General features: G+C 31.4%; 1 protein-coding gene across 1 annotated transcript in view; it reads left to right on the top strand.

Annotated features, from left to right (window-relative positions):
- Window positions 1-10753, top strand: part of LOC108521731 (kelch-like protein 1) — a 133848-nt gene extending 123095 nt beyond the window's left edge. Inside the window, exons 5-6 of the mRNA XM_017861692.1 lie at window positions 3544-3715; window positions 9585-10753. Of these exons, the coding sequence (XP_017717181.1) occupies window positions 3544-3715; window positions 9585-9644 (232 nt within the window). The 3' untranslated portion in view covers window positions 9645-10753. The remainder of the gene's footprint in view (window positions 1-3543; window positions 3716-9584) is intronic.
- Window positions 10754-13711: the final 2958 nt, after the last annotated feature.

The following is a 13711-nucleotide window of genomic DNA, read 5'->3' as shown; positions in this document are numbered from 1 at the left end:
TGAAGCAAGCTATCCATTCTCATAGCATGGATCTTCATTTATTTATTTTTTTGTTTCTTTGGTTTTTAATTTGATTTTGTTTGTTTTACAGGCAGACCTGCTGGACTATAAATCACTTCTTTATTGTTTAATTTGCTCTCTATCTAAATATCTCCTGTACAAACTTGGGAAAAGAAACATTCTCAATTCCATTTGTTAACAAAGTCATGCGTTTATATTTACAACAATTTTCCTCAGAAATGTTAAGGCCAATTATTATCCTTAAAGTATGAAAATGACACTAATGCTTGAAAAATTAATGGTTTCTTTAAAAATTCAATTTGGTTTTACAAAGAGAAATTAACTTTTGTTCTGTGACTATCATATGCCTTTAACAAGTTTTCATTTTATAGCTAATTTTAGCTACTATATACTGGCACTTCTTTTGCTTGAAGGCTATAAACTTTAATAGTCTCTGATACGGAGCTCACACTCTGACCAGGAAGGCCAAGGTAAGATGCAGGAAAGGCAGACAGCCCAAATACAGTAAGACCCCACACCCACCACCTTATTAAAAAAAAAAAAAAAAAAAAAAAAAAAAAAAAGCTGGCAACTAGAGGCAAAAAAAGGCTGCTTAGAATTCAAGGTTTTCAGAAACGTGACCTGAAAATGACAGAGTTCACTCTTAGTAATTGTTTGGACAATGCTTATACATCTATAGATTGTTTATTTCATTTTTGTGATAATAACTTTGTATGTGCCAGGCTGAGAGGTGAATCCCAGAGTTCCTGAATATAGAAAAATCTATTTAAAGTTATCATTCTGAGAACAAGAACAATGGCTACTGGGAGATTTTAAATTTGTATGATCTCTTCCTAAATAACTGGGAGAGTGTGTCTATGTCAGGTGACTTAGATTTTGTTTTGGTTTGGTTTTACTGGTAAAATATAAATTGAAATATGATTACTATTACCAGATATTAATTAAAAGATAGTTATTACACATTTCAGATATGTTGCCTGCTACTGAAAACAGACACATCTAATTCAAAGATTTGTATTTTCCAAAAAAAGCATTAATTATAAAATACTTTTAGAAAATTTAAAATATATATGTATATATTTCTGATTGCAGGTTAGTATTTTTAAAATATGTATCAAAGTGTAGGACAAATTAGTATTTTTAAAATTTCCCTTCCAACATTTGAGTTTTACGTGAAGAACTAAACCTCTGGAAATTAGTTTATTATTGCTTAGCACACTAACGTTTGCTATTCTCTCAGTTCCCATGACCTATTGAATATATATATATATATAATTTGCAGCATGATAAAGTCTGTTTTGCAGACAATATTTGACATATTTTATAGAGCTGAATAATAATTAAATGAGGATAATATGACTTCAGAAAAACTGCTCGTGTGACATGATGGTGACAAAATCCAGACTGTATTCTACGTAAATTATTCACTTTAAAGTTATTTGTAGTAGAAAATTTTCTGACAAACAAAAGCAAATGATACCGTTAACTCCCCTATACTCATTATCCTGCTTAAACAACTATCACACATTTGTTCTTATTGTTTCATCCATTTTTCTGCCCTGCGTCCTTCCTTCTCTCTCCAAAGTTTTGTAGAGAAATTTCCAAACATGTTTTCAACCCAAAACATTATTGAATTATTCCAGAAGCAAACAAAAGTAATAAGGACTTTATTTGTTAATGTAATCCCAATGTTATTATTCTGCTAATAAAAACTTCAATAATTGCTCATTAAAAGGTAATACTTAGGTTATACTGATATTCAAAAATGTCTCAAACATTTTTTAACAGTTGGTATGTTTGAATTAGGATCCAGGTAAGGGCTACTCACTATATTTTGTTATATTTCTAATTCACATTTAACTTAGAACAGTTACTTCTTCCTAATTATTTACTCATTATCTTTTGCCATTGACTTATTAAATATTCAGTCAGTTACTTTATAAAATATTCCACACTCCGGACTGAACTATTTTCTCCATTGTGGTATCTTTTATTTTCTCATATTAAAAAATCTTTGCATATTTAAAAATATTTGTGGACAACGTTTAAATATTTTTAAAGGATATTTTGATGGCACAGATTATGTATTTCTGTTGGTGTGTGTGTCTATATATGTCTGCGTTTATCTGCGATGTTTTGTGTTTATTAACTGCAGCACTAAAAATTAAATTTTTACATGCCGGGCAGCCTGTGCTTCAAGGTGATCCCGATTTTCTAGCATTCAATCAACACCTCACTTTACACATCATCTTGGCAGTGTACAAACTCCCCAACCACAGTGTGCAAATTCACATAACATCATGGGAAATATGAATATTCTCTGTGAAACAGAAATTCCACATCTTCTGTAACAACCTTCTTTATTTTCAGTAAGGTATAGGTATTTTTGTTTATTCATTTGTTTTAGGAGTGTTCAACTTATAAATGGAATGGGTGAAAAAAAATGGAGCAGGAAAACAAACTAAGAATTTGTTTGTTGTGTTTGTCAGAAAATCCTTTTTCACAGTTTTATTTTATATTCATTCTTCTGGGTTCTTTCCACCCTTTCTGTTTTTGTATCTGAACATGCAATTGTGGGCCAAAGGCAAAGGTATATTTTCTTCATTCATTCAGAGTACATTCATTAAAGGAGTCTTCAGGGTTTTGCCACTCAAAATGTAAAAATATCTGTATGTGCTATATGGTTATGAAATTTTATTGAAAATAATTTTTGTTTGAATTTAATAACAATAACTTCAGTCTTCTGACTTTGATCTCTTGAATTACTAGTCTCTCCCTCACTGTGAATCCTGATAAATGTCACTAAACCCAGTTGTATTCATGTTATAATTATTTCCCCAATTTCAGAGGCTATTTTTCTATTGAGGAAACTGAAAGTACCTTCTTACCCAGGGAATCAAACATCCCATAAGCTAACCAAAACTTATATCTTGAGACACACCATTTCCTCAGTCTTTCTTGAACATAGTCATGCTACTTACCTGTTTCCTCAAAGCTGACCATGCATTAAAACGAAAAACAAAACAAAACAATGCAACAACAATAACAACAGCAAAACACTACAGTTATTTTGCACAAATTTTCCCTTTTTTTTTTTTTTTCCTAGCAAATTTAGGCTAGACTTTCAGAATTGGTTTAAAGGAAACTTCATCTATCGAGTATTCCACAATTCTCCCAGATTTTTAATCATTTCTTCTACTTCATTACCATAGCAGTCTGCAAACATCTGTTTCAAATACCCTAATTCTACTGTGGATAATAGTTATTTATATATCTGACACTTTTTTGTAGAAAGACATCATGGCATTTATTTCTGTTGAATGAATCTGCATTCATCTATGAGCCTGGATGCATTTTTAAAATACTTTAAAGTTTAGGAAGCTAGACATAATGGATGTTCATTCTAGAATACACGCTCAAATAGTTTCCTTCTTCATAACAGGCTTTGCAAAAAGTAAAATTTTTATATTAACAGTTGAATGTGATTAGAATATGTTATGTACTATTGTCATTGAATTTTAGATATGATCCCAAAACAGACACGTGGACCATGGTGGCTCCTTTGAGTATGCCCAGAGATGCTGTTGGGGTCTGTCTTCTTGGTGACAGATTATATGCTGTTGGTGGCTATGATGGACAGACATACCTCAACACTATGGAATCCTATGATCCACAAACTAATGAGTGGACACAGGTAAGATTGTCATCGGCATAATTCACTTCAAGGATAAGAATTTATTTCATTTTCTTTCTGTGGAGGAGGGGTATACAAACAGTAATCTAGTAAAAGTATCCTAAACCCATAATGATTGCTTTTGTCCAATATTGTGTTAATTTTGTAAAAAGTTCATTAAATTATACATTCTTGTGTACTTTTTATTACTACAATACCAATAAAATATTTATTAAAAAATGACTTACATGCTTAATGAGATTTCCATTTTCCACAACAAGAAACAGAATCTGAATTTTAGTTACTGAAGTTAAAAATAAAAGTGTAATATATTGATTCACAAAACTCTAACTTTAGAATGTTTGGTTTTAGAAACAATATAAAGGCTGCAGAAGTCAACCTTCTTGGCATTCATTTTTGTTACTGTTTATTAGGTCCATTTTTATCTGTTGCAGAGAGAATTTTCTACCTGGTGGTGCTGCTGGAAAGTCCAAATAGTAATCCCCACAGCCATAAACAGAAAATAACTTTTTAAAAATCCCAATTCAATTAAAAGAATAAACAAGAAAGGGCTTTGCATAGCCTGTCATGTGATGAGTGCTCACTCCTTGTCAATCATTTTGTCCAGGAAGTTGGAGTAAAATGACTGGCTTATCTTAGGTGAGGCATTATCTCTTAATACACACTATAGTTAGAGACTCAGGATCTTTCTAGAATGAAACAGCTCCCATTGTAATCACATAACGAGAGGATGTGTGTTGGTGTGTGTGAGTGTGATGGGAGGATGAGGCCAGGGCAAACTAATTATAGTGGAAAACATATTAGCTGCATAGCTACTATGGCCTTGCTTATGATGGAGGAAATCAATACATTCTGACTTGTGTCCTTACATATTTGATTTCTCTTTACTTTCATTCTTCTCCAAGTCTCTCAATATTTCTATTATTTCTCACTTTTACCAGAAATCTAAAAGTAAGATACTGTTCAAATAAATCGTTTCCATCTAGGAGTGCAGTGCAGCTCTAAAGCTTTACTTAATTGAAGCGGGATAATAACCACATCTCCTCATATTGCCTCAGTGGGTGGAAGGATCTGATTTTGGTCACAGAAATTGACTACAATTTATCTAAAGAACTTGAACACCTGATTAAAGTACATTTGTTTTAAAGATACTTACTTTTAACGAAACATGATTTCCTTGATTTTGCCAGTTTTGATGGTATGCGTTCAGCAGCAATATTTAGTCAGACTAACTTCAGAGTACAAAACCAAATTCCTAATGGCTAGACTAAGGTACCTGCATTGTGAATTTCTTCTCCTCTAAAGAAAAACTCTTGACTTCAACAAAAATAGGTACATGTAGCCAAGTAAGAAAAAAGGAGGAGTAGAGAAAAGAAGGGAAAATATCAAGAGATCTAAGTCTTGTTATTTTCTACATTTTACTTTAATTGCTAGAGAAAGAAGCATTTCTTAATCAAAGAGCACTATATGTAAAAAGAAGTGAGTAATTATTGCTTTTCACATTATTGCACTAAAATTTTGAAGGATATATTTTGACTCTGTACCTTTCTGAGTCCCTAGTGTTTCCAAAGCAAACCCTGCATGCATGAATTAATGATTGTTGATTTACTAAGGAAATGTACTAGCTAAATGTGTGTATTTTAAATGTTCCACTTAACAGAACATTAAATAAAGGAAGCTTATGTTTATATAAATGATGTAATATAATATCCGAATACATATTTATAATAAAGAGTCATTATGCTTATCATTCTTCTAAAATTGAAATCAAAACAATGTATGTAGTAATAATAGGTAAAAGACTACTAAAGATCATTTTCCTTCATCTGTATTTTATTATACTTTTCTGGATTATATAGTATCTTACAAACAGCAAAGTGGCATTTAAAATGTTTTATAACAACTTTAATACAATAAACATTAAATTTGAAACTACTAAATTACTTTAAGATTTTGCTTCCATATCTTCTCATTATTTATATTTTTAAGGCTCTCATGGGATGAGCAGCAGACCCATACAAAATCCCTTTAAAAATTTTCAGGATTCTAGCCTACTTGAAAGATTTCCTATATTTGCTAAATACCTGTCACTTTCACTCTATATGTCCTATAAGTGGCATAAGTTGATTATCCCATATAAGTTGATAATCACCCACAAAAATCTGATTATTAAAATAAATAAGCAAACTATATTAAAATATCCAAATATGTAGATATTTGGAAAAATACTCAGGTTAGCTTGAGTTGTAAATAGATTAGGAATCGATTGTCAGTCTTGTTGCTTTGTTTTACAGAGAATGTATACACACACCATATGTATAGATACATGTGTGTATCCATGTATGTTTTAAATAAATTTGACTTTTGTCATTTAACACTGGGCTTATTTTTTGTGTTTGATTTGAAAAAATGATGCATGTGCTTCAAGACATAAAAAATAACTTTAACCTATTTCCCCTTGCCTAAGTAAAGCTGCCCTTTAATGTATTCTCTTGGTTTACTCTGATAGCACTATCAGGCTGCATTCATCTGCAGGTTATAAGGAATCAACGACAATGTTGCATTTATTGTGGGGTCTCCAAAGACTAGCAGAGTTACTGGCTCAGTGTAGTAGGTAATATGAATGTCTCTCAAATAAATTAAGAAGTATTGTTGCAACTAGGTATACTTTTTATGTATGCATTTCATTTATTTGTACACAATAGATATATAAGATATATTGAGAATGATATATTGCCAAATTTGTTACAGAGAAGCCTGGTGAAAGATCTACATTCAGCATTACTTTTATTTCATTGGTTCTGTGGCCAACCTTTTTAGGTTATCATACTACTCATGCTGAAGGGTACAACCCCTAGAGGGAGAACAAGGGCAGATTTTTAAAAATACATATTAAATAAATCAGGACCAAGAGGAAAGAAGGATAACTTTTCTTAAACATCTAAAACATACTTATATAGAAAAATACCAAATGTTTAAAATAGCATGATTAATTCTTCGGTAAGAGAATAGCACTATGATAGAACTTAAGTGCATTGGGCAGATAAATCTTCTTTCAGGAAATATGTGGAATGAGGTCTGACAAATGTGTAATAGCTAACCAGATGAAAATATGGGAGTGCTTTGGCTTGAGGAACATCATTTGTAAGAGCCAGAGGAAGAACACTTGGTATGTCTCATGGAGCAAGAAAGAGAATCATTAAGTTTTGAGAGGTAGACATGGTTTACATTATATAACCTGAGCTGTGTGGAAGCCTGAAGAAATGGGTAGAAGTAAACTTGTTGGAGATATATTTAGAGGGCTTGGTAATTCAGATTTAGGGTTGAGTGAGGTAAAAAGAAGGGTCAAGGATTCTGTCTTGAACAACTGGGTGGAGATGGGTGTCATTTGCTGACATAAGAAAGACAAGGGGAATATCACATTTTGGTTTTTGGAAAAACAGAAAGGATTCATTTTCACATGCACACATATACACAAGCATATATAGAGATAGTGGTATAGATGTAGATGAAGATATAAAGTTAAGTTATCACTCTATATGTAGTCTAGTACACAGTACTGAGTATTGAATGGACATCAGGTAGCCTTTGGGAAAGTTTCCAAAAATACAATTACCCAATATTAATCCTGAATTTCCATTTAGTGATAGGGTTTGTGCACATATACAGTCATGCATTCCTTAAAAATGAAATACAATCTGAGAAATCCATCCTTAGGAAATCTCATCACTGTGCACATACTACAGAGCATACTTAGACCAACCCAGATGATATGGCCTTCTACACACTGAGGCTGTATGATATAGCCTATTGCTCCTAGGCTACAAAGCTACGTAGTATGTTACCATAATGAGTATTCTGGGTAATTGTAACAGAATAGTGTTTGTGTATCTAAACATATCTAAACATAGCAAAGGTACTATAGAAATGTGATATAAAAGGTAAGAAGAGGTACACACCTGTATAGGGCATTTAACCTGAATGGAGCTTGCAGGACTAGAAACTGCCCTGCATGAGTCAGTGACGGAGTGATGAGTGAATGTGAGGGCCGTAGACATTGCTATATGCTACTGTAGACTTGAAAAACACTCTACACTTAGGCCACACTAAACTTATTTTAAAATATTTTTCTTTCTTTAATAATTAATTAACCTTAGCTTACTGTATCTTTTTTTTTTAACTTTTAAACAATTAAATTTTAAAACTTTTGACTCCTTTATAGTAATAGTTACATTAAAGCACAAACACATTGTCCAGCTGTAAACTTTTTTTCTTTATATCCTTATTCTATGAGCTTTTTTCTATTTTCAAAAAAAAAAAAAGTGATACAACAGGTTTGTTTACACCAGTGTCACCAGAAACATTTGAGTAATGCATTGTGCTTTGATGTTGAGGGTTACGACATTACCAGATGATAGGAATTTTTCATCTCCATTATATTATGGGACCACCATTGTATATGTGGTTTATCCATATCCAGAACCTCAAGGATGAAAATGCAGCTATACAGTGCATGACTGTATTTTGTAAATGCTTCTTAAATGACTCTGATGTGAAACAATCCATGAAAATCATTAGATAATAAAAGAAAGACCAGGGAAAGTGCATGCATTTTGGAGTCAGGTAAACTTAGGTTTGCATACATTGATGCTATGGGATTAACATGTTATCTCCTGACACTGTATTCACTACTATCTCTCTCATGGACATAACAGTACAAGATGTGATTATGAAGATAACAGTGATGACCTATAAAAACTATTCTTCACACAAATATATCACAAATATATTCACATGCTCCTTCCCAACTCTCATTTTGTGCAATAATTCTATGAGGAAGATAAGTGATGTTACATTAAATTAGCTTTTACAAATAATCCATTAAAGAATAAAAAATAAATATGTGGATTTTTTTAACTTACAGTGGGATGATGGGTAACAACAAATACATTCAAAATAACTGGTAGAAAACAGAGATAATTTTCATATTTAGAGTGTAAGAATATGTCCTTTTTTAATCAATAAGATAATGTATGTGATTTGAGGCTACTTTGTTTGCAGCTATTTTATTTCTTACATTTTATACACTTACTTCTCACTCTGAAATAATATCATGTAATTTCTAGTCTACCTTGATATTCTTAGAAAACTGTAATAAAATTATTGATATCAAAAGCTCAAATTATCAAAATGTTGGCTTGTCTCCAAAGAATAAATTTTCATTACAAACTCTGTAAAAATCATTGTTTCTAATATATTTCTAACCATTTTCATATTCAGAATTATTAAAAAAATACTTAGTTCTCATTCCAGTGATTGTCATAAGATGGAAAATTTTTAATAAGCATGTAGCAATTATAATTATGGCCTATTTATGACAAAATATTGAATTTATTTCATTGTATGTCTCTGTCTAAAATGAATGAATAACACATTTAATTCAATACAATATCTGGGGAAATAACTTCAAAATGATTGCAATAAGTGTAATAGCTATTTCATCTAAAATATACTCCAAGCTATCACTATGAAATATTATCACAAATGTGTCCGTGCAAGCTCCAGAATAGAGCTTTGATGGAAACTTTTCTATAGCAGGTTAATTTCAATAAAAATCATTAAATACTTTAATACTGTTTTTAAAAACTCCATTAAAATTGTAGGCTTAAAAATTTTCAATATATAAATCATTGCTGTTTTTAAAATACCATTTTCAATGTTTTCAGTTTTATTGTACTACTTCTGGCTAAAATGGGAAAACAAGCACATTTATTTATGATTTTCCTGTATATAATCTTTAAAATATAAGTTGTATATTTTTCTATGACAGTAAAACTTGTCTTAAGTTGTGTTTCATCTTTTTTAACAGATGGCTTCCTTGAATATTGGGAGAGCAGGTGCCTGTGTGGTAGTCATCAAGCAACCTTGACTTATTGATATTTTACTTGGAAAGATTTTACTTGCTGGAGTGGTTATTTTTATACTGAGTGGCAAGAATGAGAACTTCCAGAGATGAAAACTCTTCAAGAACAAGGATCTCTGTAGCATTACCTATTGATGTTGAAAGAGTTAGTAGATTAAACAGCATAGTAGGAAACAAGAAAACATTAAACTTATACAGGAACAATGTCTGGCCATATGTTAGTTAGTTCGGGAATGGTTATTGGTAATTTGTTTTGTATTATAGCATACAACAACTAGAGTTACCAAAGGCTTGTTTTTTCTTGAGCAGTTGAAAGGAAAGACCAGTATTTGTGACATGGATAATTTCATGGCCACAGCTCATTCAATCATTTTATAGTCTATGGCAATATCCAAGAGATTGCCAAGAGTAGAGGACAGAATATTTCATCTGACAGAATCTGATTGGTTTACTGTTTTTCTAATCATATGTGGTCACACTGGGAAGCAGAATTATGCTTTATTAAAGTAAACCTGCTTCTGCCTCATTTTCCTAAGCTATGAGAATGATTAGAGAAACAGATTCATGCTTGTATCTTGCATTCAGAAAACAAACTGTCCTGCTAATCAAAGCTGCATATTTCGTCAGAGATAATGGTTGAATTTTATTGCAACCATACTGGCAATCTGAAACTGGTAAACACAAAGGATTGTTTTCATTAGGCTTACCATGTTGCTTTGCTTTTTTAACACACTGAGCCAAAGATTCAGTATAATTATTAGGCTTTTGCCTTATGTTGAGTTCAGTGTAAGCATGGAAGCTGGTGATTCTGAATGTTATGTATATCCACTGCATGTTGAACTCCTTTAGCATTTTGTTCTTAAACAAACTTAGAATATCAAAAGAAAAATATATGATCCGTTAAGTTAGAGTGTTTATGATTATTGTTAGAAAGAAGGAAGACTTCATATTCTCATCACCCATTTTTCAATCTTGTTATATTGATCTGTACATTATTTTAAGCCACATGTTTGTAATTGTTTAAAACATAAAGTGGAAACATTGCACAATGTCCTTAATAAATAGATCCATGTAAATTTTAATTACAGTTAATAAATGATCAAAATTTGCATTTATCAGTGTATTTTTTAATAAATTTTAAATCAAATGTAAGGTTAAAGTCAACAAGGTATGTACAGAGACAGGCAATTATATTGTCTGACTTTTCAAATTTAAAGAAGTATGTATCTCCATAAAAACATAATACTTATGCTAATGCCAAATATAATTTTAATTATTGTTTCTTCTGTATTCACCCACTTGAGACAGTTATCATTGGTGCCCAGAAAACACACATTGCTTAATAAGAGTGCTAAGACTAGTGTAGGAGCTAGAAGAGGCAAGAGAAACTTCTTTTATTAAAAAAAAAAAAATCAATGAAAACTATGGAATGGACTTTTATTGTTAGGTAGCCAAAGTATTTGAAATCTAACAACTGAGGAAAATCTTAAGAAACAGTTTGTCTCAAGGAAACATTAGGAAATTTGAATTTTCTCAAAATGAACGCATGGTCAAATGTATTAGACACAGTTTATTTCAGAAAAATGATGCCACTATAGCTAAAAAAAAACATGGTAATATCAATGATTATTTTTACATTGTGGTGAAAAACGTGTAACATCAAATTTACAATCTTCAGTATTTCCAAGTATACCATTCAGTAGTGTTAAACATATTCACATTGTTGTGCAGCCAACTGATTTGCAAAACTGAACCTCTATACTCATTAAATGACTCCCTTTCTTCCTCTCCCTCCAGCTCCTGGTAACCACATTCTACTTTTTGTTTCTATGAATTTGATTACTGTAGAGGCTACATGTAACTGGAATTATACAGTAAGTTTTGTAACTACTATATTTTACTTCACATAATGCCTCAAAGTTAATTTATGTTGTAGTATAAGACACAATGTCCTGTTTTAAGGCTGAGCAAAATTCTATTGGATGTGTATGCAATATTTTTTAATCGATTCATCTGTGCATGGACACTGGTTGCTTTCACTTCTTTACTTTTGTGAATAATGCTGCTACAAATATTGGTATGCAAATATCTCTTCAAGATCCTGCTTTTAATCCTTTTAACCATATATAACAAAAGTGGAATTGCTGGGTCATATGGTAATTGAAATTGTTTTTGTTTTTTTCTTAGGAAGCACCATACTGTTTTCCATAGTGGCCATACCGTTTAGCATGCCCACCAACTGTGTGCAGAATGTCCTTGTCAACATTTTTTGTTTTTGCAAGTAGTCTTCATAATGGGCATAAGATGATAGCTATTGCCTTGTGATTTTAATTTGCATTTCCCCAATCATTGCTTGCTGGCTATTTTTATATTATCTTTGGAGAAATGTCTATTCAAGTCCTTTGTGCATTTTTAAATTTTTTGTTTATTTTTTTTCTTTGTATTCTTCTATTTTATTTTCCTAGGCTTTAGGGGAACAGGTGGTGTTTGGTTAATGAGTAAGCTCTTTAGTGGTGATTTGTTAGATTTTGGTGCACCGGAGTGGTATACACTGTACCCAATTTGTAGTCTGCTATCCCTCACCACCTCCCATCATTTTTTCCAAGTCCCCAAAGTCCATTGTATTATTTTTGTGCCTTTTTATCCTCATAGCTTAACTCCCACTTATGAGTGAGAACATACAATAACTGGTTTCTCATTTATGAGTTACTTCACTTAGAATAATGGTCTCCAATTCCATCCAGGTTGCTGCAAATGATAATATTTCATTCCTTGTTATGGCTGAGTAGTATTCCATTGTGTATGTGTGTTTGTATACATAGGTAGACAGATAGATAGATAGATGGAGATATAGATATATCTCTATCACAATTTTTTATGCACTAATTGATCAATGAACATTTGGACTGGTTTCACATTTTTGCAATTGCTAATTGTGCTGCTATAAACATGTGTGCAAGTATCTTTTTTGTACAACAATTTCTTTTCCTCTGAGTAAATACCCAGTACTGAGATTGCTGGATCAAATAGTAGCTCTACTTTTAGTTCTTTAAGAAATGTCCACACTGTTCTCCATAGTAGTTGTACTAGTTTAAATTCCCACCAGCAGTGTAAAAGTGTTTCCTTTTCATAGCATCCCTGCCGACATCTATTATTTTTTATTTTATTTTTTATTATGGCCATTCTTGCAGGAGTAAGGTGGTATCACAATGTAGTTTTGATTTGCATTTCCCTGATCTTTAGTGATGTTGAGCATTTTTTCATATGTTTGTTGGCCATTTGTACATGTCCTTTTGAGACTGTCTATTCATGTCCTTAGCCCATTTTTTGATGGAATCATTTACTTTTTTCTTGCTAATTTGTTTGAGTTCCTTGTAGATTCTGGATTAACCCACTGTCAGAAGTATAGATTGTGAAGATTTTCTCCCCCTCTGCGAGTTGTCTGTTTACTCTACTCCTTGTTTCTTTAGCTGTGCATAAACATTTTAGTTTAATTAAGTACCAACTATTTATCATTGTTTTTGTTGCATTTGCAAGTCAATAAATATGACACAACACATAAACATAATTAAAAACAAAAATCACATAATCATCTCAATAGATACAGAAAAAGCATTTGAAACAATTCAGCATCCTGTATGATTAAAACCCTTTAGCAAAATCAGCATGGAAGGGACATACATTCTTGTGTGTTAATATTACTTGAGACATTCTAAATGAAGATTGTACTCATGTGTTCTTAATTTAAATATAGTATATGGTTTGTATATTTTAAGACCTATATTTATGACAGAATATTTTTCCTAAGCTCAATGTAATTGTGAGAAAATTAATTTTATATTATTTATTTCCCATCTTTATTTTGTAAATTTTTCTGGTTATACTCAGTATAGTTTTAGCGATGGCTAATATAATGATATGATCTAATGAATAGTGTAAACTATTAACTATTATCCATCAAAAACAAACAAAAAATTAAATAACTGTTAAAAACTTTTCAAAATTAAATTAAAACATTTCTTTTAATTTAAAATTTGGATAAAAGGTAATAACTTAGTTTTCACTTGAAAATA

This window comes from Rhinopithecus bieti, unplaced genomic scaffold, assembly GCF_001698545.2.
Source record: "Rhinopithecus bieti isolate Rb0 unplaced genomic scaffold, ASM169854v2 scaffold_58095, whole genome shotgun sequence".
Taxonomy (NCBI): domain Eukaryota; kingdom Metazoa; phylum Chordata; class Mammalia; order Primates; family Cercopithecidae; genus Rhinopithecus; species Rhinopithecus bieti.
Note: the sequence above shows the minus strand (reverse complement) of the source record. Positions and strands in the feature narration are given on the sequence as shown.